This window comes from Prinia subflava, chromosome 29, assembly GCF_021018805.1.
Source record: "Prinia subflava isolate CZ2003 ecotype Zambia chromosome 29, Cam_Psub_1.2, whole genome shotgun sequence".
Lineage (NCBI taxonomy): Eukaryota > Metazoa > Chordata > Aves > Passeriformes > Cisticolidae > Prinia > Prinia subflava.
The window spans coordinates 1,992,794-2,020,640 of record NC_086275.1 but is presented as its reverse complement, the minus strand read 5'-3'; the positions used below and the strand labels follow the sequence as shown (position 1 = coordinate 2,020,640).

Here is a 27,847-nt window from a genome sequence, read left to right as displayed (position 1 = left end):
GGGCACCCTAAAACAGCCTTCCCAGATGTTCCATTCACCCCTCACCTCAGCACTCAGCCGGGCTGGAGTTTCCATCTGAGTTACAAAACCTTCCCCACCACTTCTCTTTAAAGAAAAAGAGACTTTGAGACATCTCAATTACAAAATAACATTTAAAACTTGCCAGGGTTTATTAAGTGTCACACATAGCAGTGAGTTGCTGTGCAGGTGGTAACCACGAGGCTGAACAGGCTGAGCTGCTCCCTCCCCGTGGGGCTGCACAGTGGGACACAAAACTCGCAGGATGGAGAGGGACATTAAACAGGGGATTTTGACCCAAGAGACCTGGAAATCACTTCCAAGCATCCTGCATCTGTTCTTTCCTTGGCTTGCACTTCTCCTTTCCAGCGGCAGAACTGGGATTTCCAGTCTGTCCCCATGCCCACAGGGACACCCCACACTGGCTCTGCACACAGAGCAGGAACAGCCCGACGTGACACGTGCCAGCACCGTCCCTCCCTCCAGCACCTCAGGGTTGCTCCTTGAGTGCACTAGACCCAGACAACCCCTATGAGGACACATGGGGTTTATGGCAAGGGAGCTGAAGCTGAAATTACAGGCAGTGAGGACAAGCCCAGAGTCTTGGTTGGTGGCTGCACACTGCAGCACATCTGACAAGTGTTTAAGGACTGGCTGTGGCTGTCGGAGGCACCCAGAGATTGGGTCTGGTCTGGGGAACTCCGTACACAACCCCACAGGGCTCCATCCTTGGCCCAGTTCTCTTCAGCATCTTCAATAAACACTTTTGCTGCTTCAAATCTCTCTCAGGTTGTCCTTTGCTGAGTTGTTTGTCAGGGCTGGGCTTCTGGGCTGGCTTTTTGGTGGGTTTGATTTGATTTGTTAACTCAGGGCTTATTGCTATTCCATTGTCAATAGTGCGTAGCAGAAAGAGCTGAGATTTAAGAGAACTGAAACTCTTTGGAACCTCGACAACAGGCTGTGTGTTGTGGCTCATGTGTTTTCACAATCCCTTTCTTTCCAGTTTTTCCAGTATGGCCTGAATTCTGTGGACAGACTCTTTCCTGGCCTGCCGGACACTGTCCTGGCCCCCAGTCTCAATGGAATCCAGCTCCAGCAGCAGCTTGGTCAGCATCTCCTCCAGGAGCCGGTAGGATTTATCTGTCTTTTTCCCTACAAATTCGTCCACCTCTTCCTCCAGCTGCTCAGCTTCCCCCATCACGTGGAGGATCCTCTGGATCTCCGGCTGCAGGGCTGCAGGGTTTGTGGAAGGCTGCTCAGCAGGTCTGGGGCCCAGCTCCCGGCTGCCAGGCACGGCCTTCCGCGGGGCGAGGTCGTAGAGCTGGGGCTGGGCGCTGTACTGCACCCGGGGCTGGCCCGGGGCCATCCTGTGCTCCTTCACCGCCCCCGAGGGCCGCTGGCTGACATCAGGGTAGTAACTGTGCTGGCCGGGGCTTTGCTCAAGTCTGTCGTAGACAGAGTCCTGCAGTCAGAGGGAGAAAACAGCTCTAAGTGCCTTAAACCCAGAGGTTTCTGCTCTCATCCTGCACTGAACGGGGGACAGGGATGGGGATGCTGGGGACAGGGACCTGTGCTCTGGTCCCCCTGTTAGAAAGGAACACCCCAACAAGGGGAACCTGCCCAGAGGAGGAGTCTGAGCCTCTGAACCCCCCATCAGGGCTGCCACTGCCTGGGGACCAAAAATGTGGAGTCAATTCCTGATCCAACCCAGAGAAAGCCTGTCAGACCCACTCCAAGACCCACCCCAGGACGTCTTGTCCTTCCAGTACTTTATGGAATCCCAGCCATGGACTGAAGTCTTCTGTACACAAACAGGACCTCACCTGTCCCTGTGAGTCCCAGGTGGGAGGGTGGGAAGGAGCCCCGCTGCCGGTCCAGGCTGGGTGTGGGTCCGAGACGTAGAGGCCGCCGTGGCCCGAGGCCGCGGGCCAGGCGTAGCGAGGCTGCACCCCATAGACAGAGGGGGGGCCCCACGTGTCCTCCAGGGCCCTGGGCTGGGGCAGTGGGCCCTGCCCCGGGAGCCCTGCACTGCTGTCTCCGTACGGATACTGCGGCATCGGCATCCCCGGGGTCTGCAGGGACGGGGGAAGAGGTGTTAGAGCCAGGCCACCCCCAGCACTGCAGCCCCAGCACTGCAGCCCCAGCACTGCAGCCCCAGCACTGCCCCCCCTGCACTGCCCCCCCAGCACTGCACCCCCAGCACTGCACCCCCAGCACTGCCCCCCGGCACTGCCCCCCCGGCACTGCACCCCCAGACAGCCCCGGGAGCCGGACGGGCCAGCCAGGAACAAGGGACAAGACAGGAGGAATCAGCCTCAAGCTGTGCCAGGGGAGGTTCAGGTTGGACATCAGGAGGAATTTCTTCATGGAAAGGGTTGTAAAACATTGGAACATAATGGCCAGGGAGGCGGTGGAGTCCCCATCCCTGCAGGTGTCCAAGGAAGGACTGGACGTGGCACTCAGTGCTCTGGGTTGGGTGACAAGGTGGGGGTCGGGCACAGCTTGGACTTGGTGATCTTGGAGGTGTTTTCCAACCTCAGTAATTCTGGGATTCTGTGAAGTGGCTGCAGCTCAGGTTGGCTGCCCAATTCCCAGCCCAAAAACTCAGGGTCTCCAGAGAACAGGGTGACCACCAGCTTTTGTGAGAGTAAAACCAGGCAGGACAAGAGGCTCGAGAGCCACGGGGACCCCCAGCTCCACCACAGCAGCTTCCCCCAGCCCCAGCCCCACGACCCCCCATGCCAGGGCTGCGAGTGCCCCTTACCTGTGGCGGGGAGTAGCCGGGGCCGTGCTGCCTGCGGAGCGCGGAGCCCTCGGGGGGACACTCCGGGGGGACGTAGCCCCAGGCGGGGGCGGGCGAGGGGGGCCGGTAGAGGCCCGTGGGCTCCGTGGGGTAGGGGCAGCGCGGGGGCCCCGAGCAGTAGAAGCCCCGTGCCTGCGGCAGGCTGGCGTAGTGTGGGTACGGGGGGCTGTAGGCGCCGTTGGCGTAGGGAGAATCCATTGCCTGGGGACAAGGGAAAGCACAGGGAAGGCGATGGGACGTGGACACCATGGACATGGGCAGGGATGCTCCAGGAACGAGGACTGGCCCTTCCTGCAGCATTTAACCAGGGGCTTCCCTTGCCCTCCAGCTGATCTGCCCCAGTTTTAGGCTCTCCTGGTCTAACCTGAGCTTAACCAGGTCTCGCTCAGCCGAGCTGGGCTCAGGGGAGGTGTGCAGCCCCTCACAGTGAGCAGCTCCTGGAGGATTCGCTGCCAGCACTGCATCACCGACCGGAGGACAGAAAACACTCCAGGAAAGTGAATTTCCCCCCTCATTCTCACACAGACACCATGCAAACAGACAAGCTCTGCCAGCCAGTGTTCAGCTCCTTGAGCTGCAGGTCTGTGGGTCTCTGATGGAAGGTCTGCACATCCCAGGATTTACCTGGGTCCATCCCATAACTGATGTGTGGGGAACGGGAGTTTCACCTGACTGTAGAGGGGACAGGGTAGCATGGCATTTCAGAAGCTCAGGGAATGACTCCCTGTACCCTCGGGCAGAGCAGTGCTCTGCCCTGAGCTGCTTCAGGGAGCGCAGGCTGTACAACCTGTGTGCCGGGATTTACGGAAGAGCCGCACCGGCCCTGACATCCCAAACCGCAGCCGTGGCTGGAGAGCAGAGTCTGCCCCGGCAGGGCAAAGCCTCTCCCGTCACACGGAATTCGCACAGCAGCCCGAGCCCAGCGGCGATGAACCCCACAGACACGGGTGCGGCACTGCCCAGCGGCGGCACCGGACCCGGCAGCGCTCAGCCACGGGATCGGGCAGGGGAATGCCCAGCCGGGGACCGGATCCGGGAATGCCCAACCCGGGGGACCGGATCCGGGAATGCCCAGCCGGGGATCGGATCCGGGAATGCCCAGCCGGGGATCGCGGCGCCGCCGCTCAGCGCACCGCCCCGGGGTCACGGCATTCCCGGCTCGCTGCATTCCCGGGATCCCCGCGCTAACACGCGCGCCCCAGAAACGTCCCCGAGCACCGGCGCCGCCGCCAGCGCTTCCCCGCGCTCGCCTCTGCCCCGTTACAGCCCGGAGGGCTCCGCGAGCGGAGCCACGAGACCGGCGGGGCGCGGGGGGCTCCGGGCAGGGTCGGTGCTGGGGGCGCTGCCCGCGCCCTGGGACCGCCCCGCGCGCCCGTTATCGGGGCAGGGCCGGGCTGAGCGCCGCCCGCCCGCCCCGCCGGGCCGTGCCGGGTCGTGCCCGTGCCCCGGGCCGTGCCCGCCCCGCGCCCCCGTTACCTGCGCGGCCGCCGCGGGCGGGCGCGGGGACCCAGCGGGGCGCGGGGACCCAGCGGGGCGCGGCGGGCCCGGCCCGGCCGCGCGGAGCTCCATGGCCGCCGCCGAGGCCACGCCCCCGCGCGCCCCGTGCCCAATCGGCGGCCGCTCCCTCCCGCACCGGCCAATCGGCGGCGGCCCCGCGCGCACGGCTGGCGCGGCTTAAAAGGGCAGCGGCGGGTGGACCCCGCCCGGCGCGGGCGGTTCCGGGGCGGCGGCGGCACCGGCGCATGGCGGCGCTTCCGCTGCGGGCGCGGCGGCACCATGAACTACATGCCCGGCACGGCCAGCCTGATCCAGGACATCGACAGTGAGTGCGCCGCGCCCCCGCCGCTGCAGGCGCGGCCCGTCCCCTCCGTGCCCCGCCGGTGCCGCCCCGCGCTGGGCTCTGGACTCCCGCTCCCCCGGGTCCTGCCCCGCGGTTCCCCCTGCGGCGCCCGGACCCCTCTCCCCGCAGCGTCCGCGGGCTCCGGCCCCGCGCGGCGCTGGCCCGGGCGGGGGTCCCGGAGCCCCGCGGGCCGTGCCCGACCCGCCGCTCTCGTTTCCCGCAGAGAAGCACCTGGTGCTGCTGCGGGACGGCCGGACGCTCATCGGGTTCCTGCGCAGCATCGACCAGTTCGGTACGGCCGGGGCGGCGGGGACCGCGGGGACGGGAGGAGGAGGAGGGGGCCGCGGTGCGCGTTTCAGCTGTGATTGTGCCGGGGTTAAACATCCGCCGCTGTGCCGTGGCCCCCGGGACCTGGTGCTTCACGGAGGTTTCTCCCACACCTGGAGCTTCCCCTCCCGCGACTGCATCCAGTGCTGGCGCTCTGGCATCGCTGCTGGAGCAGAAGCAGCCGGGTTCTAATGTTCATCCTCTGCCCGAGCGCTCGCTCCCTGCAACACCAGCATCGCCACCATCTCCTGAACCGGGGGGCTCTGGGCTCGCTGCCTGCCGTGCCCGGTGGGAGCTGGGGCAGGAGGTGGGGACAGCGCCGGTAGCTTCAGTGATGGGGAGAAGCAGCGCCGGGGCTGTGCCTGGTGGGACGGGGACGCCGCTCGGCCGGAATTCACAGTGGAATGTGCGTGGTTTTCTGTCTCTCTCGTCGCTGTAGCAAACTTGGTGTTGCACCAGACTGTGGAGCGCATCCACGTGGGCAAGAAGTATGGGGACATCCCTCGGGGCATCTTCGTCGTGAGGGGCGAGAATGTGGTGCTGCTGGGCGAAATTGTAAGTGCACAGCTCCCGCTGCAGTCCGGCCCGGAGCTGGGGGTGTTGGAGGTCTGTCTGTTTGTCTGTCTGTCTGTCCCTCTGCTATGCATTGTGGTTGCTGCTCTGTTGGGCTGCACTTGGAGCTGCCTCGGGGGCCAGTTCAGGCTGAGCCATGGCAGGAACACAACCTACGGGGCAGGGGTGCCCCAGCCCCTCTGGGATGGCAGGAAGGGTGAAGAACAATGCAGAGGGAGCTGTGGGGAAGCTCCAGCCTGTGTGGTGCTGCTGGAGGGTGGCACTGCTGGCTGCCTGTCACCTCCCTGCTGGCTCTGCACCGGGGGACACCAGCTGGGAGGGGCCAGGAGGAGCTGAGCACTGTGTGCTTTGGGAGCAAGAGCCCCTTCCCAGGGATGTGCTGGATCCCTGCTCACATCCCCACTCCTCAGAGCTCTTCCAGCACCTCTGTTCTCTGTCCCCCCCACTCTCTGCTGGGACTCTGGGAGGTGTGTGGGCACAGACGCTGATGCTGTGCAGGGCTGAAGGGGTCATTTCTCCTGCAGGACCTGGAGAAGGAGTGCGACACCCCTCTGCAGCAGGTGTCCATCGAGGAGATCCTGGAGGAGCAGCGGGTGGAGCAGCAGGCCAAGCAGGAGTCGGAGAAGCTGAAGGTGCAGGCGCTGAAGGAGCGGGGCCTCTCGGTGCCGCGGGCGGACACGCTGGACGAGTACTGAGGCTGCTGCCCCTCCTGGAGCCAGGGCTGCTCTGTGACCGCCTGGGCAGGGACACATTTCCTTGGGAAGGCAGGTTGTATTTGCAGATTAGATTGTATTTTCCGTGGTGCTGGTAACTGTACACAAATCATGCCTTGAGTCTCCTTGTGGAGAGGGAGTGCACTCCCGGTGCACTGGGAGTGCAAGCATTTGTGTTTGGAAGGCAAATCACTGCTCCTTGGCTTTGTTTGCTTTTTCCTCCTCACGTGACTCTGGGTGAGTTTTCCTTGACATGTAAATAAATCCTTGATCCTGACATCGATGGTTTTCCAGTATTCTGACAGTTCCCCCTCTCTCAGGACAAGCACACCTCAGGCCAGCTCTTGTTCCCTCTGTGTGTGTGCAGGGACAGATGGGACCCCTGCTCCAGCCATGGCCTGGGCTCACTCTGAGGGAACTCTGAGCCTGTGGCAAGACCCAGCTCTGGGATGGGAGCAGAACCTGGGTACCCCTGTACCCCAGCAAAGGCTACCCGTACCCCCAGCCAGGCTGTGCCCCTCCCCTGCAGCTGAGCCCACTAATTACCAGCTGAGCCCACTAATTACCTGCTGATGAAGACCTGCTGCAGCTGGGGCACCGCAGAGCCTGGGCAGAGCCTGGACCTGCAGCCCCTCCTCACCTCAGTGCTCGGGGGAGCTGTCAGGCTGCAGAGCCCTCTGGCCCCGGTGTGTCCCGGCCCCTCTGGGGGTGGGAGAGGCCTTGGCCTCGGGGCTGGCTTTGGGCACCTGCCAGCCCCAGGAGCCTCCGGGGGTGGGCAGGGAAGGGCAAACCTCGGCAGGGACAATCCCTGTAGAACCTCAGGCTGCTCCCCTGGGCAGTGGGAGTTCTTTGGGTGAAGAGTCCATGCTGGGGGGACAGAGGACAAGCCCAGCTCTGCCTGCTGGGGCTGAGCACTGCTGTCCTGGAGAGCTGGCAGCTGCTGTGGCCAGCGCTGGCCCCCTCTCACTGGCCCAGGGACTATTCGCTTTGGGGGGAAACATTTCTGCCCCATTGGGCTCGAGTGGGTGTTGTGGGTTTGGGGATAGCAAAGGTTTAAACAAGGAAAAGCTATTTCTTGTTCTAACAAAATTTAATAAAAAGCATTTATGGAGCTGTTTCCTGTGGCTGGAAAATCTCTGGCAGGAGGGGATGGCTCCTTGGGGGTATTTTGGTGTCCCTGTTTGTTTGGGGGTGGTTTGGGGTGAGGGGGGATCAGGGCAGCGATGCCCGTGGGGGCTGGGGGGAGGCAAGGGCTGCCCAGCCCTGGTGTGGGGTCCCAGCCCTCCAGCCCGGGGCTTTGGGGTGTGTAAGGAGCTGGTGGGGGTCAAGACATGGATGGGCCTGTTCGTGCTGCTCTTGAGCCCATTATCTTATCACGGTGCCGGGTGTGAGCTCTGTGGGGCTGTGGTTTGTCTGTGCTCTCCAAATAACACCAGGGGCAGCCTTGGGATGGGGGGACACCCCCCAGGCGTGCTGCAGCAGGAGGGACAGGGTCACCCTGGCAGAGCCTGCCCTGCTCCAGCCACTGCAGCGGGAAATGGCTGGAAGAGGGGAATGTTCTCGAAGGGGGCTCAGCTGGGCAGAGCGGGGGGGTTGGGGCAGCCTCAGGATCCTTGGGTCCCTCAGCCTTCAGGCCCTGGTGAATCTGCAGGGCCTTTGGTTGGCATCATTTTGGTTTTGCACATTTGTGAATATTTGTACTTCGAGCCCTATTAAGTGAATCCAGCTGGAGCTGTGTGGTGACTGCAGGAGCTGGGCCGTGCCTCGGGGGGGCTGTGGAGGCCGGGGTGTCCCAGTTAACCAGATCCCCCTGAGGGTTCTGGGTGCCTTTTTGGGGTCTGAGTCCTGCTCTGGGGACTGGTCACCTGCAGCAGTTCCTCGTTGCTGTGGCACAGTGTGTCTGTGTCCCCTCCTGAGGGCACAGGTGGGGCCGTGCCCCTCCAGCCCCGAGCCAGAGGGGCAGCTCTGCGTGGGTTGTTTTGGTTCTTGTCACAAACAACTGCGTGTCCTTGTGCCAAGGCCTTGTGCTGGGAGCGGCTGCCCCATCTGGGATAACAGTCCTGGATCCAGCCAGGGGCTCCCCGGTCCTTGGGGCTGTCCCCTGCTCTCAGGGCAGGGGACAGTGCTCAGTGCTGGGGTGTCCCTGAGCACCCAGACCTGTCCGTGCCCCCCGTGTGCTTGGCCAGAGCTCCTGGCTGTGACTCAGGGATCCCAAACCCTCCTGGGTTTCCCTCCCCACTGTGTGCAGGGAGGTGGGGGCAGGCGGGTGAGCCCAGAGATGGGGAGAGCTGGTGGCACGGCCCGGGGAATCACACTGGTGAGCATGGCTGCCAAGAGGGGTTCCCAGTAAATGCTTTGGAAAGGGACAGTGCAGCTTCTGGCTTCCTCCTGTCCCTCCAGCACCTCCCTCTGAGCCCACACTGCTCACCTGAGCATGAGGGGTTTTCTGGCACATGGTGGAGAATGGCAGCCCTGGCAGTGGAGAGAACATCCCGGGGAGCAGCAGGACTGTTCTGAATGGCAGATGGGACTCAAATTACCTCGGGAAAGCTGGGGACAGGCAGGGGGAGACTGGGGCTCCCCAGGGCCGGGCTGCTGGCACAGTGAGAGGGTGACCTCCCCCTGGGCCACGTTGTTGAAATGGGGGAGGAAGGTCAGGCTCCCTGCAGGAGGGTGCAGGGGCTGACGTCAAAGGAAGCAGCTGTAATTCACAGGTTGCTGGAGTGGTGCTCTCCAGGCCGTAATTCATCCCAGAAATGTCATTTCAGCCTTGAGCGTTATCGCTGCTCTGCCGTATCCCACTGCTGGGGCAGATAACAGAGCCTGGGGAGCTGGGGGGCTGCCCGGGGCTGCCCCTCACTCCCAGTCCCAGGCTCAGCAGCTCAGTGGATTTAACATTCAGTGTTCTGTGGGCTGCCCTGGTTCTTGTGCACAGTGTTTGCAGAGGCTCAGTCTGGCTCCTTATTCCTTGATGGTTGTGCTGTGAGATGGTGTCGTCCATCGTTACCCCTCATTATCCCTCATTATCCACTGTTACCCATCACAGGTTGGGCTCGGTAACCTTGGAGGTCTTTTCCAGCCTTGCTGATGGTGTGACTGTGATCTGCTGCTTGTCACAGCTGATGGTCCGTGCCGGGGACCCCCGGGCCGTGTCTGTCCCCGGCAAGGGAGGGCCTGCAAGGTGGCAGGAGCTGGGCAGGGGCTCTGCCTGTCCCCTGCCCCCCGGAGCCGCAGTGGCCGGAGCGGACGAGGCCGGGGCGCTCCCGTGTCCCGCACGCTCCCGGCCCCGTGCGCACGGCGCTGACCCCGGCAGATGCGCGGGGAGCCGGGGCCGGCCTTGGCCCGCGGGGCCCAGCCCGGAGTGACGCTCTTATCTCCCGGCTGACGGGGCAGAATCCTTCAGCCACCTCTACTTAAGGCCGGGCTCGGCGGGGCCGGGGCAGAGCAGCGCTCGGCGCAGACGGACGGACCCTGCTGCCACCACCGCAGCCACCACCGCAGCCTCCGCCAGCCCACGGCTCCGACCCTGCAGGGAGATGCTTCCAGCCACGTCCAAGCTCTGCGCCGCCATCTCCTACCGCCACCTGCGCAACATGACCGGTGAGTCCGCCCGGGCCGGGGCTGCCCCTGCCCGGCTGCCCGGGAGGGGACGAGCCCGGGGCTCGGGGATTCTCTCCCCGCTGTCACAGGCAGAGTTGAGAGTTTCTGACAAAAGTTTGTTAGAGATGCTCCTGCTGAGTCACAGGCTCCAGAAGGGACACTCTTTCTGAACTCCTCAGAGCAGTGGGTGGGACCTCAGGGATGTTCTCCCCACTCTGTAGCATGTTGGGTTCTGTGATTTACTGTCGCTGAAACCCTTGTTGCCACCAGACCTGTCACTGGAGCCTAGGGGCTGGCTCATATCCCTGTGACCAGCTCTGGGCCACACTCCCTCTGGTTGTGAGGGTTTTGTACCTCTGTGCTCCATTTCCATGCTCTTTCCTGGGCACCTGCACCTGCTCCTCAGTATTTTTACTGCTGCGTGGCTCGGTGCTGGAGCCAAGCTCAGGATTGCCTAGAACAACCTGTGCCAGGGCAGTGTGGTGGCAGCCAGCTCCCCCTGTGCCTGCAGGGATGCTGAGACGGTGACAGGCAGGGGCTTTTCCCTGTTGTGTGTTTAAACTGGGGAGAAGCCCAGGGCAGGGCCCGGGCAGTGCAGTGCCAGCGGGTGACTCTCTCTCCCCAGGCTTGAGGAGACAAGCTGCCGTGGCCATCAGCCAGGAGCTGAGCAGGCTGGCCAGCCGTGGCCCCGGACCCAGCACCTGGATCCACCAGGTGCGCAGGAGGAGCTCCCTGCTCAGTAAGTGACACAGCTGGGGGGGTCTGTTCCTCCCTGCTGCTGGGGAAAAACCTGCTTGGGGGTGGGCTGTGCTTCTGCTGAACCAAAGGCAGAGTGGGAACTGGGTTTAGTCCCCATCCCTGGGGCACAGAGAAGGGTGTGTGGTGTAGTAAAGCTCATCTGGCACATTACGCTGTTCTTGCACTCAGCCCTGCCTTTGTCTGGTGCTGGCAGGCTCGAGGCTGGAGGAGAAACCCTTCAGTGACATGCAAATGTCTTACATCAAGCAAGGAGAGGAAGCCCTGCAGAAATCCCTCAGAATCCTCGAGGACCAGAACGACTGGAAGACAGAGACGGTGGCGGTGGGTGCTCTGCCCTGTGGTGCTGCCCTGCAGCCCTGCTGCTGTGAGCAGCTCTGGGGGTAATTCTGCTGTCCCCTTGCAGGGTAACGGAGACAAAGTGCTGAGCAAGGTGCTGCCGGACGTGGGGAAGGTGTTCCGGCTGGAGGTGGTGGTGGACCAGCCCCTGGACATGGTGTATGGAGAGCTGGTGGACAACATGGAGCAGATGGGAGAGTGGAACCCCAACGTCAAAGAAGTCAGGGTAGGAAACGTGTCAGACCTGTCACAGTCAGCCTGTGTTCTGCCCATTTCCTGCTGCAGATGTAGAGGAGGTTTTTGTAGCCTGTGCTGCTGCTGCAGCAGAGGCGAGTCTGGAGCAGCTTCTGTGTGACTCATTCTGCAGGAAAGGCACTTTCTGCAAGGAGCAGCCAGTTCTGCTGGAAATTGGGGCTGATGTGGGGAAGAAATAGCCCCAAGGCACAAGGAATGAGAGAAGAAGTAAGGGAATAGCTTTTCACTCAGGAATTGAAAACAGTTCTGCACCTAGGGGCGAGCAATTATTTGGAATTATTTTCACTGTAAACACCAAGTCTTTGTCAGACCCTGTACCGAACACCTGGTAACCCCAAAGGCAGCTTTAGCTGTGCTAGCACCAAACATTTGAAATGCAAGTTTTAATTCTAAACTGCAGATTCTGGAGAAGATTGGGAAGGACACGGTGATCACGCACGAGACGGCGGCGGCACCCCCCGGGAACCTGGTGGGGCCGCGGGACTTTGTGAGCGTGCGGTGCTCCCGGAGGCGCGGCTCCACCTGCGTCCTGGCTGGGATGTCCACCACGCACGGGGCCATGCCCGAGCAGGAGGGCTTCATCAGGTACCCCCGCCCAGTCCAGGGCCTGTGAAGGGAGGGAGATTCCCACAGGGCAGGAGGCTTCTCCTATGGGCTCACTGGGTTTCTATGGGCAGCAGGAGCTGCTGCAGGAACCCCAAACCCCAAAATGCATTTTTGAGGCTGAAAAGTCCAAGTTTGGGTCTAATGTGGGCCTCTCCCCCGACCAGGGCTGAGAACGGTCCCACCTGCATGGTCCTGCGCCCGCTGCCCGGCAGCCCCTCCCAGACCAGGCTCACCTGGCTGCTCAGCATCGACCTCAAGGTACGCGGGGCAGCCAGGGGCCGTGGGGACAGCCAGAGGCCATGAGGACAGCCGGGGGCCGTGGGGACAGCCAGGGGCTGAGGGAGACAGCCAGGGGCTGAGGGGGACAGCCAGGGGCCATGGGGACAGCCAGGGGCTGAGGGAGACAGCCAGGGGCTGAGGGGGACAGCTGGGGGCCATGGGGGACAGCGCCAGGACCATGGGGGACAGCCGGGGGCCATGGGGGACAGCGCCAGGGGCTGAGGGGACAGCCAGGGGCCGAGGGGGACAGCCAGGGGCCGAGGGGGGCAGCCAGGGGCTGAGGGAGACAGCCAGGGGCTGAGGGGGACAGCCGGGGGCCATGGGGGACAGTGCCAGGGGCTGAGGGGACAGCCAGGGGCCGTGGGGGACAGCCAGGGGCTGTGGGGACAGCCCCAGGGGCCGTGGGGACAGCTCTGCTCACAGGCTGTGTCTGCTCCTCCCAGGGGTGGCTGCCCAAGAGCATCATCAACCAGGTGCTGTCCCAGACACAGGTGGACTTCGCCAAACACCTGCGGCAGCGCCTGGCCCGGCCGGGGCCGTGACCGCCGACCACGCCCCGCTGACCACCCCGAGCAGGGCTTCCTTCAGGGGGCAAAGTCTGGCATCACTCACTTCAATTAGCCAAGGCCTTTAATAGCAGACTCCACTAATTAATACATAGTTACAATCGAGAAATATAAAGGTTTATTTATTGAAGCTCATTGTGTAAGTGCAGGACCAAAGTTTTAATTCCTGCAGTTGCTTAACTGAGCACGTGCTGGCCCAGTCAGCCAACTCCACCCTCCCTAATTAGTTTCAGTGAATAAATAAAGCTTTAATTAGTGCTGTCTACACTTAAAGGTCTGGGCTAATTAGTTATTAGGGAGATAGCTGATTGGGAATGTACATCCTCAGTGAGGCAAACACAGGCCTGACTGAACCTCAAATTTCACTCTCCCAAAACTCAGAGCACTTATATAACAATTTTGTTTTCTCTCCCCATCAAAGCAGCTCTAATTTATTTTTCCTGTACCAACACATAAGAAATGTCTAATTATTTATTCACCCAAAGCTCTGCAATGGTGATCATTAGCAGGAGGCCTCATGGAACTCCTGTACACAGGAAACTTTCAACTCAAAAGATCTCCAAGTCTAGCTACTTTGAGTTTAAATGTCACTTGTAACAATTTACAAGACAAAAACAAGAATAAAAAGAAGAGTTAAAGCCTTTATTTTTAAACTGGTTTCCAGTCTGTGGGGAAAAAAAATACAGTTTGGACAGAAGCCCAAATTTCAGTCTGACATGCAGCCACGTTGCCCCAAGAGAGCCATCCTGGCTGGGAGCTGTTGGTCACCATCAGCCAAACCCCTTGAGCACAGGGGTCACTGCACACACCCAGCTCCAGCTGCACCTGAGCTGTCACAGCCCTGGAGAAGGTTCTGCACACCCCCTTCTCCAGCGAGGGACACCTAATGGGACTGGAGGCTCCCAGAGAGGCCCCAAAGTAGCACAAAGCAGCCCAGAATGGCCTCCCAGGGCAGGGGGGACACACAAACACCTGCCAGCCAGGGCTGCCTCGGCCTGTTGGGTCCTGGCTGATCACTGAGAGGGAGATGGATGCTCCTCTGCAGCAGCCCCACGGGCTGGGGGTTTATGGCTCCCAGGGGGGGCTCCTCCTGCCGTCCACCTCGGTCTCCACGTGGTACAGGACATCGGCCAGCGTGTGCTCCACCACGGCCCCCCAGCCCATGTCACTCATCTGCAGGGGGAGGCACAGTCAGCCCCACCCTGCACCAGGAGGGACCGCACAGCCCAGGGCTGCTTCCCTCCTAAGGGAGGGAACAGACGAGTTCTAAACAGAGGAGGGAAGTCCAAGTGCTTCCTTGAACAATTCAACCCCCTTACGGGCAACAATCTGTCAAGAGGAGCAAGGTAACAGCACCTATCATTTAATTAAAATTGAATGATTTGTTGGGTTATCTGTCCTTACATATTTTTAAACACCATCGTTTTGGCTACACTATCCAGGTACAGGTGTGGTATGAATGACACCAAAACAGCTTTGATTTCAACAACGAGGCTCTCAAATGGGGGGAGAGGCTTCTGTTTTACTTACAGGATGGTAAGTGATGTCTCTCGGTGGGTACTTGAAATATGGCCCAAAGTTTATAGAGACCTGTGGAACATACATGTTCATTAAATCTAAAAATCCAGGAAAATTTCTTTAGTCCTCTGTCCTCATCCCCTCCTACTCCTGAGCCTCCCCCCACCCTCTGCAAGCCCACAGGAACAAACACTGTTGATGTTACTTCAGCAATTTGATAATCTCATTATACATGTGAACAGCAAGACTGTTCAGAGTCACTAAAATGATTTCCATCTTTCCTTTTTCACCTGGCACACTCACAGAGTGCCCAACCTTTGTGCATTACTGAAACGGATGGATTTAGGAACTCCCTTTCAAAGACCCCCTTCACTTACCGTGCAGCCTTTGTACAGAGAAATGGCAGGGAAATAAACCCCCTCAAAGATGTCCTTAAAGGCAACTCCTTGGCTGACACCATTCTTGAAGAATATGATCTGAAAAATGACAGGTTTTCCCACTGATGGTGGCTGTCAGGACACAGCAACCCTGACAAGATTAATCCCTGCTCCCCTTCACTCAGGCCAGGCATGTGCTGAAGTGACAGCAACAGCTCACCTGGCTTCCAGGTGCTTGCTTTAGGCTCTTCTCTGCTTTGTCCACAAAATCCTTCTCTTCAAAGTACAAGTAGCTTTTGAATTTAATCAAAGCCTGAAACAGCAGCAAACAATGTCAGGAACAAGCCAAAAGAACTGTCACCTGTCACCTGCCCTGCTCAGGGCCAGGCGTGCCTGGTGTCAGAGTACCTGTGAGGAGTGATGCCCACAGCTCAGAGATTTGAGAACCAGGAGGGGAAGGTGAAAGGAGATGTGGGCAATCCCATCCACGAGTATTTTGCTTTCTTGAGATCAACACTTTGGGCCTCTGCCCCACGAACCACGGAGGTACCGAGAGACAGGATGGGGAGGATGCACGGAAAGGGGCACGAGTGAGGCCACAGCAACTCCTTTTCCAGTTTTCCACCTGCCAATGCTTAATCCAACAGTGAACTTGCACCTCACCTTGTCTTTGTAGGTGTCAGGCAGGGACTTGGCCGTCTCAGTGTCCTCTGGAAGGCTGATGTAAAACCCCAGGACATCGCCCTGCCCGTAGCCAGAGGAATAGTGTTTCCCTATGGACTGGTGGAACTTGGTTCCCTTTTTGCTGCGCCAGGAGTAGCTGAACTTGTCATACCCCAGAGGGGCCTGGAGGTTCCCTGCAGAAATAAACGCCTCACAGTGAACACGGGGAGGGCAGCAGGGCACCTGCTAGGAAACGTTTAGTGAAAGGATTTACCCAAGGGCTGTGACCAGCCTAGCCTGGCAGCTGTGTCCGGAGGCATCTCGTCCATGGAGATCTCGAAGTACCAGGCTCCCTTGCGCACGCCGTGCGAGGCGCGCACCATGGAGTAGCCCTTCTCGCCCACCACCGTCAGCCTGTCGTCAGAGATCTTCAGCTGGGGAGCTGCAGGGGCACACGGGCACTTACTGGGGGTTTAACCTGGGGGTGTCTACAGGCAGAGCTGGGTTTAACCTCTGCACTCTGAGAGCAGCGGCACCAAAACACCCGACTGGCAATGAGGGGTGAGCGAGGTGCCTCTGTAAGGAAACACAGCCTGCACAGATTGGGATTACAGCCCTGTACCTCGGTCATGCAGCGCCAGGAGCACTCGTTCATACAGGCAGGCTCTGTACAGGTCCCCAGGAATGGGCTTTCCTGCCCAGCAGTCCAGCTCCAGCTTTTCTGGGTCGGGGGCGTGGGGGTCCGGCTCGGCCAGGATGTAGCGATAGCCGTCCTTGTTGAAGGGGTGCTCCAGGGGGTACCCATGGGGGGGCAGGCGCTGAGCCGAGAACAGTGGGTCACTGAAACACAAACCCCACGCTGGCATCTCCCAGGTGCTGTCCCCTGTCACCCCAGGACACCCTGCAGAGCTCTCCCTGCGCTCAGGGGCTGTATGCTCGTGTCTGTGTGAGACCAGCGCAGTCATCCACTGCAAATCATTAACAGCGTGTGACTCATCAGTCATCCGTGATGTCATCAGTGACATCACAGGGCTCTGGAGTGACCCCACACACTCATCCAGGGCAGAGACAGCTGCGAGGCAGCTTAGGGCATCACAAGTGCCACTGTCCCTGACCGGTACCCATCCCTGTGCCCATCCCTGTGTTCATGCCGACTCCTGTGCCCATCCCTGTGCCCATCCCCTTACACCCCACCCCTGTGCCCATCCCTGCACCCACCCCCGTGCCCATTCCTGTGTTCATGCCCACCCCTGTGCCCACCCCCGTGCCCACCCTCCTGGCTCCTGTGCTCTCACCTCCGTGTTTTCTTGGCCGTGCCCGTGGTGCCCCCGTCCTGCTGCTTGCGCTTGGCGCCGCGGCCCTTGCCGCTGCCCCCCGCCGCCATGCCCCCTGCACACACACACCGGGCACCGTCAGCCGCTGCCGCCACCGCTGGGCCACAGCAGCCACACCAAAACCTGGGCTCAGGCACCTCTGTCCACAGTTAACGTGGACCAGACTGCACTGCCAGCGAGCACAGCAAAACCACAACTCTCATATGGCTTCTGGGCAGCTTTTGAGGTGTCTGAATTTGGAGCAGAAGCTAACGGAGATTGAGCAGCAACACAAGCTCAATCTGAGCTTTCATTGAGAATTAAGAACCTTTTCTGTCATCAGAAGATTCACAGGCAGCAGCACTGGGATCCACTTCAGGGACAACATTATCATTATTATCATTATCACTATTATTATTATTAATGGAGATTCCAGTTGCAGCCCAAATCTATTTCTGCAGAAGCAGCAGAACCCACCCTCCAGCACAGCCACCAACCCAGTGACCCTGTGCTGGAGGAACACTGGCACCAACCAGCAATAAGCACTCAATGCTCAATTTCCATCTACAAAACAAAATACACCTAAACTGAGGGAAAATGAAAAGCAAGAGGTGTTTGTCTTCAGTACTGTAGAAATCAGTTCTATGATTGAGCAGCAAATCAGTTTGAACTCAGCACTTAGTTATAAAACTGTAGGTTAGGAAAAGCTACATGTCAAATTTAATCAAACTAATATCAGCATGTTTTAATAAATTAAATCATACATGCATTTTATCATGCTGCTATTTCCAGAAATATCACTGCTGATTTGTAAGGAAAACTCTGGGCATTTCATGTACTGTAGATAAACACCTTCATGAACCACATTCGTGTGCTAACTAAAAATCCAGTCAGCTCTTCTATGACCAGCATCCCTTAGAGTGTAAGGGATCCAAACCATCCAGGGAATGCCATATTCTGCACAAACATGACCTGATCCAGCTGCACTCGCTGATTTCAGTGCAGACAAACATCCAGGCTCTCCAGTTTGTCAACAATTACTTGCCCAAACCAATTGATACAGAATAAACATAAATGTAAAATAAATAAACAAAACCTTTAAACCAGTCAAGCAGGGCAGAATATGGCAATTAAAAGCTTCTAACTACTAAGATTAAAGAATGGAATTGCTGGTTTGTATTGAAGTCCAACTGCAATCACATCAGGGCACGCTTTCATTTTTGATTGACTTTGGCTTCTAAGAGAATCGAGCAAGAAAAGCTTTGCAAACAGCAATACTTAAGTTTTAGAAGCTGAAAGGTAAATATTTACCTCCCAGAGAGGCTCCACCTGCAAGAACAGAAGTGGCACCACATGTTTGTCAGTCTCCCATAAATTAAACAAAAAACAACCAGTGCATGACATGGAAACAACAAACCTGAGATCCATAACCTGCTTTAAAAGACCCAAATACCTCCTGTCTGTACTACTGGGATGTCTTTAATAAAGATTATTAAAACATAAACTCATTTACAATTCATTTACTGCAGCAAGGCCGCCTGAGTACCCTCAGCAAGATGGGAAAAAAATCTGAATAACTCAAGGGGATAATTTAAAACCATTCTAGGAGCAAAGTGAGCAACTTCCAGTGAGCATCTTGATTTATCTGGTCACAGTAAAGAAAGAGGTGAACCTTGCCAAGATAAAAGTTAATCTTTCTATAAAAAGGCACACTGAAACTGTTCTGAGCATAAGCTCAGTTCCCAGGACAGTTTAACTGCACAGATGCCCAGAGGAGTGGGGAAATGCAGCTCAGTCCCAAACACCCAAACCCCTCCTGAGTAAAGAACTTGCCATTTAAGCTCCCACTCGTGGACACAGCGTTGTTCTGTTTCTGGTTGTCGTAGGCTGGACCAATATTGGCAAGATCCTGCAGGAGATCAAATAATCTGCTGTGCAGACTTGTACAGACAAAGGGAACCCTCTGAGCCTGAGCAGGGCACTCCAGGTACTGGGGCTCCCACCCACTGCTGGCACAGGCTCCCAGCAGGGATCTGCCCTTGGCTGAGCAGGGAGGCACCAGAGGGGCCCCTGCCCCTCTCAGCTCCCCCCTTCCTCCTGTCTCCCATCACATACCTGGTCTAGAAGCCCAAATTTGGGGTAATCTTCCTCTGGGTCTTTACTGCCTGGGTCTGGATGCTCTTTCACCAAGAACACGTCTCTTTCTTTACACTAAAGCAGAGGAGTTTTAGTTACACAGCATAAGATCATAACAAATTCATTAACAAGTATTTAAATCCCTATTAATATGTTAGGTACATCAGCTGCCTGACAAGCATCAGCATCTTCACCCTGCAGCTCCAAGCCCAGCCCTCAGCACACACAGATGCCAGAAACCCAACATTTGTGGGAATCCTCCCACAGATTTACCCTCAACTCTCACCATGGTTTTGACAATGTTATTGGGCCAAGTCATTTTCCCAGGCCTCTGTCGTGTTGTCATGCACTCCCAGTATTTATCAATGAAGGGGATAATGTCCTGCAGGAACAGAAAACGTTTGTGTGAGCTCCTCCTCACTGACATCCCTGACCCCGCCCACCCCGAGCAGCCCCACCTTGTCCTTGGAGAACATCGTCCTGGGGTGCTCGTCCTGCGTCCTCGACTGCCACGTCAGGTTGGCCAGAGCACTAAGGCACATCTCCTTGAGATCTGAGACACAGAACACCCCAGGGCTACAGTCAGACCCCCGTGCACACAGTGATCGCCCTGAGAAACTGCAAAACCTCCCAAATTCTGTCCTGACCCAGCCCTCCCTGAACAAGTTACACCACCCTCATCAGTTAGTAGCAAAACGTTTTTAGAAGAAGCCAAACGTGGTTGTAAATATGGGATTTTGGGTCATTTTCCAGAAGTCTCAGCAGAGCCCACCCACTGATTTCAGACAGGACCAACCCTGCAGGACGATCCTGCACAGAACATCCCAAGGTGCTTTTCCCAAACTCACTGGCTTGCTTCCTCAGGAAATACGTGTTCCCACTGTGGTGGCACACGTTGCAGTGGAAGCTGTAGTTGGTCATGAAGGGCAGACACGACCTAGGATAAAGCAGCTGTTAGGGCTGGGTACAGTGTGATTATTGCATCAGGCTAAAGAATCCCACAATCTTTGAGGTAGGAAAGGAGTTCTGAGACCATCGAGTCCAAGCTGTGCCTGATCCCCACTTTGTCCCCAGCCCAGAGTGCTGAGTGCCACGTCCAGTGGCTCCCTGGACACCTCCCCTTGTCCTGTCTCTGTTCCCTGGGAGCAGAGCCTGACCCCCCCGCTGCCCCCTCCTGTCAGGAGTTGTGCAGAGTCACAAAGTCCCATCTGAGCTTCTTTTTTTCTCCAGGCTGAGCCCCTTTCCAGCATCCTCAGCTGCTCCTGGGACTCTGAACTCTTCCCCAGCTCTGTTCCCCTCTCTGAACATGCTCCAGCCCCTCAATGTCCTTCCCAGAGTGAAAAAAAATTAATTATTCTTTACTACACTGGGGCAAGAAACTAATTATTCCAGGCTAAACCCCAGTAATTCCCTCCCTCTCTAAAACCACAAACACCCTACAGGCTCAGTGGTATTTCATGGGGATGCTTTTATCACGGACAAAGCTTTATTTACACAACACAGCAGTTCCCAAGTGCTCAAGGACATGGACAGGTCCTTGGAACTCAGACCCAAACACTCCACGTCTGCCACCGAAGGCAGCGCTGGCCCTGACATACGTGGTGTCGATGCCGAAGGTGTCAGCCGTGAACCACTTGGTGCAGATGCCACACTGCAGCTCGATCTCACCGAGCTGCCGCGCGTTCTCCTCATCCCCCGAGGCCCCCCCCTGCACGTCCAGGGCTTCGGCGCCGTCCCCGGCAGCATCCTGGAACCGAGGCGGCAATCAGACAGTGCCCGGGGCAGAGAGCGCGGGGACTCCGGGCAGGAACCGGCCACAGTGGGATCTTAGAGGGAACAAACCCCTTCCCTAACCCTGCGAGCAGGCTGCAGCTGTGAGGATGAGCCACACGGTGAAGACTTAGCTTCCAAAGAATCCTCTAAGCAAGCATCGCTGGCGCCAAGCGATGCTGCCCGCGGGCTGAACCCACCCCTCCGTGCCCGCAGCACCTACCAGCGGCTCCTTCCCGTTCGCCGACTCGGTCTCCAGGGCCGCGCTGACATCGACCATGGCGGCGTCCCCCCTGCCGGGGCACAGCGGTCAGAGCGGAGCCCCCGCCGCGGGGGGACCCGGGGGCACAGCCGGGACCCCGGGGCACAGCCGGGACCCCGGGGCACAGCCGGGACCGAGGCCCGCCGCGCTGCCGGGCACCCCGCGCCCCCGGTGTCTCTCGGCCAGAGGAACCCCCGGGCTGGCCCGGGACCCATCCCCATTCCCATGGTAACGGGGCCGGGTCCCGCGGAGCCCTGGCGGTCCGGGGAGCGCGGGGGTCCCGCGGGCCCGCCCAGGGAGGGACATACCCGGTGTCGGCGTCGGTGGCGGGCGGCTCTGGCGGGGCCGGGGGCTCCGGGGCCGGGGGGGGCTCCGGGGGGGGCTCGGCGCCCTCGGCCGCCGCTGCCGCCGCCATGTTCGCGCGTTCCCGCGAGAAGCGCTCGGATCTCGCGAGACTCAGCGCGTGAAGGGGCGGGGCCCGAGAGCCCCGCCGGGGCCGAGGGCGCCCCCTGGCGGCTCCCGCTGGGAGCACGGCTCGGAGAGGCGTGACGTCACCCTGTGAGGCAGTGACGTCACACCGCCACCGGCGGGGCGCGAGGTGCGGGGCTGACAGCGGGGAATGAACCGGGAACGGGGGCCAGGTTTGGTGTCCCCCAGGAGGACTGAGCGCGTTTGCCCCCGGGAAGGACAAGGGTCTCCTCTCTGGGAGGCGGGAGGGGGCGGACCCCCGTTGGCACCCCCACCCCAGAGCGATCGGGGTCCACGGGTGCCCCAGGTGCTGCCCCTCCTCCAAGGAACAGGGCAGGATTGTCTGGGCCGGGGATGTGCCTGGGTCACTTGTCCCAGCAGTCCCAGCTGTGCGGGGTCTGGGGACAGCACTGTCCCCGCACAGCGCGGGGGGGCCGCCCCCAACCCCCGCCACAGGGACCGAGGGGGAGAGAGGGGGATGGAGGTGGGGACGAGCCCAGCGGGGGCAGAGGGAGAGACGGACAGGGAGAAAGAGAAGAACTGGAGGAATGCACGGATGAGGCAGGGATGGATGGATGGATGGACGGATGGATGGAATGATGGATGAGGCTGGAGGCAGCGGGGGAAGGATGGAGAGAAGGAGAGAGGGAGAAAGAGTAGGGCGGGGGACGAGGGAAATGGAAATGGGGAGGGATGGCCGGGAGGTAGATGGGGGTGGAGGGGAGGGAGGATAGAGACGGAGGAATGGGAAGAGGGACGGGGAGAAGAGGGGAGGGGGCTGTCGGTGAGGGGGATGCCCGGGGCGGCGCTCGGGGCCGCTGTACAAATAGGGCGGCTGCGGGTGGCCCGGGCAGACATGCGGGTCCCGCTCCGCTCCGTGCCCGCGCTGGCGCTCTGCGCCCTGGCCCTGCTCCGCCTGGGCTGCGCTCCGACCCGGGCACTCACCTGGGCACCGACCGGAGCACCCACCCGGGCACTCACCTGGGCACCGACCGCAGCATCCACCCGGGCACTCACCTGGGCACCGGCCCGCACCCCGCCGCGCTGCCCGCCGCTGATGCTGCAGCTGCTCCGCTCCCCTCCCGCCCCGCTCCGCGCCGCCGCCACCGCCGCTCTCAGCCTCTCCCCACATGGTGAGTGGGGCCGCGGGCATCCCTGTCCTGGGACCGGCACCGTCCCCGGGCTCACAGCGGCCCCCGAGCATCCCTGTCCCGGGACCCGCACTATTCCCAGGACCGGCACTAATCCCGGGCAGCCCTGTCCCCGGGATCAGCACCGTCCCTCTTCCCGGGACTGCCACTGTCCCCGAGCCTCCCTGTCCTGGGTCCAGCACCATCCCCGGGACCTGCACTGTCCCCGAGCCTCCCTGTCCCGGGATCCCCACTGTCCCGGGCACTCCTGTTCCCAGGACCAGCCCTGCCTGAGGCTCTCGCTGGCTCTCAGGTGGATCCCGCTGCTTTCTCCCGACCCTCAGGCGCCCACGGCAGGGATGGGTCCCTGGCAGTCCCCCCCAGCTGTGGCACCCCTGGCCCCAGGTCCCCTCACTGTGCCCTTGGCTTTCAGGCTCCCTGCAGAACGGCTCCCACTGGGCGCTCTCCTTCGACATGTCCTCGCTCTCCAGCAGCCAGGAGGTGAACCTGGCTCAGCTCCGTGTCCACCTGCCCGGCCTCTCCCGTGCCCACAACGTCTCCCTGGACATCTACCACAGCCAGCGGCGCAGGTGCCAGGCAGAGGAGACCTGTCCCCACCAGCTCTTCCTGGGCACCGTGGCTGTCAGCCCCTCTGCCGCCCGCACCTCCTGGAAAGTCCTTGAAGTCACCAACCTGCTGCGCTCCTGGCTCCACCAAGCCGCGGTGGCTGGTCCCGCGGGAAGGGGGCAGTGGGAGGTGAGCAGGTCAGCTGCCCCGGCCACCACTGCCCCGGGGGACACCGGCCACGGGGGCCCAGCCCTGCCCCAGGACGTGGCAGACAGAGTCCTGCTGCTCGTCTTCTCCAAGGACAGGTCTCCGGGAGACCACAGCCTCATCAGGACAGCGGAGACCTCCAAGTACATCATGCGTGAGAGCGGCGCTCAGGGCGCGGGGGCGCGGCGGCACCGCAGGAACAGGACGGAGAAGCGAAGGATCAAAGGCAGCGACGCTGCCGCGGCCGCCCCGCGGGGGCAGGGCAGGGCCCTGTGCAGGCGGGTGGACATGATGGTGGATTTCGAGCAGACGGGCTGGGGCAGCTGGATCGTTTACCCCAAGAAGTACAACGCCTACCGCTGCGAAGGGCTGTGCCCCTCGCCCGTGGACGAGACCTTCAAGCCCACCAACCACGCCTACATACAGGTAAGAGGGGTTGCTGCCCCTGCATCCCCCGTGCCCCCTTCACCCCCCGCCCTACCCGCAGCAGGGGCACGTTCGGCCCTCCCGTGTCTCCCACAGAGTTTGCTGCAGCTCTACAAGCCCAACCTGGTGCCGTGTCCCGCCTGCTCCCCGGTGAAGATGAGCCCCCTCTCCATGCTCTACTACGAGAAGGGCGAGATCGTCGTCCGCCACCACGAGGACATGATCATCGAGGAGTGTGGCTGCAACTGAGGCCGCCCTGTGCCCTGCCAGGAAGGAGCACATCTCTGCCCAAACGTGCCCCGAGGAGCAGCCCACGAGCACTGCACAGACCAGGGCATCTCCAGGGCCCCGCACCTATGGGCTGGCACAGCCCTGGCTGGAGCTGGGGAGGAGCAGGGGCCCGGCAGTTCTGCAGCACTGCACGGCCACAGAGCCTGGCTGGATCCAGGCTCCACCAGGGGCAGCTCTGGAGTGGTGGGTGCCCCATGCTGTGTTCACCAAGGAGCTGCTGGCTGCTGTGCCTGGGACAGAGGCAGGAGCTGAGGTGCAGGACTGGGGCACAGCAGCGTCGCTCCCTGCCATGGCACGGCTCAGGCAATGCTGCTTTTCCCAGCCAGGGGAATCACCAGGAGCCACAGGTTCCCAGGACCCTGCAGCTCCAGTATCTGGCCATGCTGAGCATCCACACCACTGGGATTTTCAATCTCCTCTGGTGGTTTAGGCATTTCTTCTAAGGATTCTATTATATTTCTATTAAAATTATCAGATTTCTATTACAACTCAGACAAGTGAATGTATTACCTGATGTCCAGTGCCTCAGCTGGCAGATCCAGGGCAGCTGCTACAAACAAGTAACCACAGCTCTGCTCAAGCCTTTTCCCCCTTGCTGGATGGGGTGGTAGCGAAAAGGTCACAGCTGCACAATTCTTCAATAAATTATATATATTCAAAATGTCCATTGGGTTCTGCTGATTTTTGCTGTTGATGGGTGTGTGTCCTCTTCTGTGTCCCCAGCTGTGTCCCCAGCTGTGTCCCAGCTCTGGCTGCAGCCTGTGCTAGGAGCAGGTGGGCTCTGGCTGCCACCAGAGCAAGGGGGTCCCTCCAGCAATGCAAAAGATGCTCGAAAGCTCCAAAGCTGTTCCCAGCCTGATGCAGGGTTGCTCAAGAGCAAGGGATGCACCTGCAGCCGTGGAAGGGGAGGCTAAAGGGATTTTCCTCCTTTATTTACCCCTCGGAGATAGGGGAAGGGCCCTGCCCTGTACGAGCAGTGAATTCTAACCCGTGTGGTGAAGGCAACTCCTTTGGGTTACCCATCCGGAGGGGCGATGGGGCTGGGGGCGATGCCCGGGGCCCTGAGTGCCCCAGGGTGACCGTGCCCTCCCTCACGGCAGCCCCGGGAGGGGCAGCTCCTCCCGGGCAGCGAGGATCCGTCCCCGGCTTTGAGCGAGCTGCCCCCGCTGCAGCCCCGGCGGGGTCTGCGAGCCCCAGGTCCACAGCTGCCCCCACGGACGGGACACGACACCCGCGTGGGGACCCGCTGGTGGCTCCCACGCAGCGGAGGGGACGGGCGGGATCACAAGAGCCGGGACTGGCGGCGGGTGGCCCTGGTGGCCGCGCGGGACGGGACAGGGGCCACCCCCAGCCCGCCCCTCCTGGGAGCAGCGGCCCCGACTCCACATCCCGGGCCAGCCTGATTATCCCCAATCCACATCCCGGCCGGCGGATAAACAAAGCGCGTCTGGTGCTCCCCCGCCCCTGCAGACCCTCCCCGGGGCCGCTTACATATTCCGACAGCTTTCACACTGGGGCCATCCCGTCATTAGAGGGTCATTTGCAGGAGCTGTCAAGGGTGGGCCGGGGGCGCGGGGCTGACCCCCGGCAGGAGGCAAAGCAGGAACCTGCACATCTGTGCTCTGGGTGACGTGAAATTACATGATTTTACCTCATTCTCCACAGTTTCGCTACTCCTGCTCACAAACGGTCCCAAAGCAGGAGGATTCCCTCCCCCCGCGCCCACCCCGGGACCTCCTGCCCCCCGTGCCCCTCCGGGGGCTGTATCTCTGCCATCTCTGCCATCTCTGCCCCTCCTCACGCCTGCTTGGAATCCAGCAGAGGGTTCAAAAGCTGTGGCGGGGCAGGGGGAGGCAGCAGCCGTTCCCTGGGAAGAGCAGGGGGGAAAAATAACGGCTGGGATTCCAAGGCTGTAAGGAAAACATCAAAGTGTGGACAATGACAATAAAATCGGGTTTAGGCAAGGATCTGCTGATGAGCTGGGCTCTGCCAGGCTCGGGCTGTGAGCAGGGACCTGAACTAAGCAGGGAGAGCTCTGGTCCTGCTCCTGCCCCAGTCTGTATCTGCTGGGGGACAGAGGGAGCCCAGACATGCAGGACAATAAAGTGGGGGGACAGCCCCAGTCCTGCCCAGGATCCTTCAGCACCTCAGGGCTGGGAGAAGCTGGAAGGTTTCTGCTCTGGGAAGGGCTGGCTTGGCCAGGGGGAACTGCAGGCACAGATTGCTTTGGACACCTACAAAGGAAAACATGAGAACAAACAGACCGAGGGGTCTTATCACAGGGTGATATTTATACAAATGGTGCATTAAAGCACGAGCTGGGTCGGGCAGGTGGTGTTTGTCCCTTAACTGGGACACAGGGACACGGAGCAGGACACAGGGACACTGGAGGTGCTGCTCTGCCTGCTTGAGACAAAAAGGGGCTGGGATGGGAAATGCAAGGACAAAGCCAACTTGTCCCTGGACCTCCCCGGAGCATCCCAGCTGTGCCTCAGCCACCCACGACTGCCTCCTTCCCTCCCTCCCACTGTGCACAACTGGCCTCAGCCCGTGCACAAAGCAGCTCCTCGGCCTGGGAGTGCAAGTGTTGGGTGAGGAACAGACCCTGGGGAAGCAGGGATGTGCCCTGGAATGCTGAGCTGCTCCTTGCAAGGCTCAGGCAAGCTTGGAACGCTGCAAACATGAATGTGTACGAGAGATGGATGTAAAACTGTCTGGCTGAGGGGTGCAGCAGCTGGGAGTGTGAGGGAGGGAATGAAGGAACAGAGCAGGGGATGCTGGAACCACTTGGTCCCACACCACAGGTGGAAAGGTTTAAGGAATGGGCTCAGGACAAATTGCACCAGAGCAGATGTCCACGAGTATCACACCAGCTCATCACATCCACTGCTTTGGTCACGGTCCTCTCTGCCCCCCACAAGGGTCCTGATGTGCCCATGGCCCCGGGGCCCTGCACCGAGAACCCAGCAGGACCCTGGTCACACCTGGCCAGGTGTTTCACAGGGTTTCCTCCTTCCCTCTGAATTATCGGTGTGGAGGCACCTGGAGCTTTGATGCTGCCCCAGATCTGCATAAGCGGCAGATACCGATGCAAAGCTGCCAAAGCTGCGGGGACACAGACAAAGTACTTAACACCTCCAGCACGTGTTACCTCTCCTACAGGTGGGAGGGAACGGCATTTAGGAGCATTACTTGCAATACCTGACACCCCCAAAACCAGGCAGCCACTTTTGTACCGACACCAGAGCCCAACACCACAAGGCTCCTGCTCCTGCCACAGCCACAGCTAGTCAAGGCTGAAATCTGCTCGTTTCTCCCCAAACTGCACGGAGGTGCAGCCCCAGCTTGGGATGGCACCTCCAGGGGGATCCCAGGGGCACCAGCACCCCCCAAACCGCAGTCCTGGATGACACAGTGGGACACTGCCCAGGCACACAGGTCAGGGGAGGGTGACACCCGATCCTGCTGAGGTCCCTGTGCAGGGAAGCTGCTCACCAGGGCTTCCATCAGCCCAGCCCTCCCCCTGTAACCCCAGCGGCAGCAGTAATTCCTAACGGCTTGGTCAGGACAGAGCAGAACGAGCCCCAGCACAGGCACAGGGATTCAGTCCCTGCAAACCCTGCCCACCCTGTCGTGGCTGTTTCAGTCTTCCTCAGAGCAGGGGAACTTTGGGGAAATTACCATCAACATGGGAAGTTTTCCTAAACATGACACTGCAGCTGCACCACAGTCCAGCAGGGCCATTTTAAACAAAACCCACCAATTTAGCACAGAAAAAAGTGATTTCCAGCTGCAGCAGCTCCTCTCTAAACCATCCTCAGAACCTAAGTGGTACAGCTGACACTGATAAAGTCACATCTGAGGGCAATAAATTTGGATTTGTTCCCATTAAGGTTTCAGAGAAACCCTTAAATCTTATCTTAGAGAAATGCAGGTTTATCTGCAGCAATTGCTTTGTTCTGTTATTCATTATTGAGGGTTTGCATATCATAATGTCACCACTGAGCTTCATTAGCAGATATTTAAATGCTATCTACCAAACCT

At 59.8% G+C, this 27,847-nt stretch overlaps 5 protein-coding genes across 7 annotated transcripts; 3 read left to right on the top strand and 2 right to left on the bottom strand.

The window, feature by feature from the left end:
- Positions 1-138: 138 nt before the first annotated feature.
- Positions 139-4,519, bottom strand: BAG4 (BAG cochaperone 4). 2 transcript variants are annotated; one of them, XM_063420178.1, is made up of 4 exons: positions 4,298-4,519; positions 2,783-3,022; positions 1,842-2,090; positions 139-1,480 (listed from the first exon to the last, which is right to left on the bottom strand). In XM_063420178.1, the coding sequence occupies exons 1-4, from the start codon at positions 4,388-4,390 to the stop codon at positions 1,001-1,003; spliced, it is 1,062 nt and encodes a 353-aa protein (XP_063276248.1). In that variant the 5' UTR covers positions 4,391-4,519; the 3' UTR covers positions 139-1,000. The 2 variants fall into 2 exon arrangements, with proteins under 2 accessions (XP_063276248.1, XP_063276247.1); XM_063420177.1 differs by lacking the exon at positions 4,298-4,519 and having other exon boundaries at positions 2,783-4,291.
- LSM1 (LSM1 homolog, mRNA degradation associated) lies at positions 4,485-6,551 on the top strand. Its single transcript, XM_063420183.1, has 4 exons — positions 4,485-4,643; positions 4,885-4,953; positions 5,428-5,543; positions 6,086-6,551. The coding sequence occupies exons 1-4, from the start codon at positions 4,598-4,600 to the stop codon at positions 6,254-6,256; spliced, it is 402 nt and encodes a 133-aa protein (XP_063276253.1). The 5' UTR covers positions 4,485-4,597; the 3' UTR covers positions 6,257-6,551.
- A 1,009-nt stretch (positions 6,552-7,560) lies between these two features.
- STAR (steroidogenic acute regulatory protein) lies at positions 7,561-13,148 on the top strand. The gene is made up of 7 exons (XM_063420182.1): positions 7,561-9,874; positions 10,500-10,613; positions 10,827-10,954; positions 11,037-11,195; positions 11,625-11,809; positions 11,995-12,088; positions 12,553-13,148. Exons 1-7 carry the CDS (start codon positions 9,811-9,813, stop codon positions 12,649-12,651), a joined length of 843 nt encoding a protein of 280 aa, XP_063276252.1. The 5' UTR covers positions 7,561-9,810; the 3' UTR covers positions 12,652-13,148.
- A 148-nt stretch (positions 13,149-13,296) lies between these two features.
- On the bottom strand, positions 13,297-21,104 carry ASH2L (ASH2 like, histone lysine methyltransferase complex subunit). Of its 2 annotated transcripts, XM_063420175.1 has the most exons (17): positions 21,023-21,104; positions 20,676-20,745; positions 20,281-20,429; positions 19,531-19,619; positions 19,141-19,235; positions 18,969-19,064; positions 18,662-18,757; positions 18,380-18,455; positions 17,858-17,875; positions 16,529-16,622; positions 15,856-16,073; positions 15,508-15,675; positions 15,234-15,427; positions 14,791-14,883; positions 14,571-14,669; positions 14,206-14,265; positions 13,297-13,848 (listed from the first exon to the last, which is right to left on the bottom strand). In XM_063420175.1, exons 2-17 carry the CDS (start codon positions 20,730-20,732, stop codon positions 13,741-13,743), a joined length of 1,710 nt encoding a protein of 569 aa, XP_063276245.1. In that variant the 5' UTR covers positions 20,733-20,745; positions 21,023-21,104; the 3' UTR covers positions 13,297-13,740. The 2 variants fall into 2 exon arrangements, with proteins under 2 accessions (XP_063276245.1, XP_063276246.1); XM_063420176.1 differs by lacking the exon at positions 17,858-17,875.
- A 750-nt stretch (positions 21,105-21,854) lies between these two features.
- On the top strand, positions 21,855-24,383 carry NODAL (nodal growth differentiation factor). The gene is made up of 3 exons (XM_063420081.1): positions 21,855-22,315; positions 22,746-23,512; positions 23,609-24,383. Exons 1-3 carry the CDS (start codon positions 21,976-21,978, stop codon positions 23,759-23,761), a joined length of 1,260 nt encoding a protein of 419 aa, XP_063276151.1. The 5' UTR covers positions 21,855-21,975; the 3' UTR covers positions 23,762-24,383.
- Positions 24,384-27,847: the final 3,464 nt, after the last annotated feature.

Bases quoted from the DNA above. Each gene is read 5' to 3' on its own strand.
- LSM1 (XM_063420183.1), top strand. From the start codon at position 4,598: ATGAACTACATGCCCGGCACGGCCAGCCTGATCCAGGACATCGACA. The intron at 4,644-4,884 runs GTGAGTGCGCCG...CGTTTCCCGCAG, and splicing joins CCTGATCCAGGACATCGACA to AGAAGCACCTGGTGCTGCTG. The intron at 5,544-6,085 runs GTAAGTGCACAG...TTTCTCCTGCAG, and splicing joins TGGTGCTGCTGGGCGAAATT to GACCTGGAGAAGGAGTGCGA.
- STAR (XM_063420182.1), top strand. From the start codon at position 9,811: ATGCTTCCAGCCACGTCCAAGCTCTGCGCCGCCATCTCCTACCGCCAC. The intron at 10,614-10,826 runs GTAAGTGACACA...TGGTGCTGGCAG, and splicing joins CAGGAGGAGCTCCCTGCTCA to GCTCGAGGCTGGAGGAGAAA. The intron at 11,196-11,624 runs GTAGGAAACGTG...TCTAAACTGCAG, and splicing joins CCAACGTCAAAGAAGTCAGG to ATTCTGGAGAAGATTGGGAA.
- NODAL (XM_063420081.1), top strand. From the start codon at position 21,976: ATGCCCGGGGCGGCGCTCGGGGCCGCTGTACAAATAGGGCGGCTGCGG. The intron at 22,316-22,745 runs GTGAGTGGGGCC...CTTGGCTTTCAG, and splicing joins TCTCAGCCTCTCCCCACATG to GCTCCCTGCAGAACGGCTCC. The intron at 23,513-23,608 runs GTAAGAGGGGTT...TGTCTCCCACAG, and splicing joins CCAACCACGCCTACATACAG to AGTTTGCTGCAGCTCTACAA.
- BAG4 (XM_063420177.1), bottom strand. From the start codon at position 3,121: ATGCTGCAGGAAGGGCCAGTCCTCGTTCCTGGAGCATCCCTGCCCATG. The intron at 2,091-2,782 runs GTAAGGGGCACT...CCGTCCCTGCAG, and splicing joins CCGGCTACTCCCCGCCACAG to ACCCCGGGGATGCCGATGCC. The intron at 1,481-1,841 runs GTGAGGTCCTGT...CTCTGACTGCAG, and splicing joins CCTGGGACTCACAGGGACAG to GACTCTGTCTACGACAGACT.
- ASH2L (XM_063420175.1), bottom strand. From the start codon at position 20,732: ATGGTCGATGTCAGCGCGGCCCTGGAGACCGAGTCGGCGAACGGGAAG. The intron at 15,676-15,855 runs GTACAGGGCTGT...GTGCCCCTGCAG, and splicing joins CCTGGCGCTGCATGACCGAG to CTCCCCAGCTGAAGATCTCT. The intron at 14,884-15,233 runs GTGAGGTGCAAG...CTGCTGTTTCAG, and splicing joins CTGACACCTACAAAGACAAG to GCTTTGATTAAATTCAAAAG.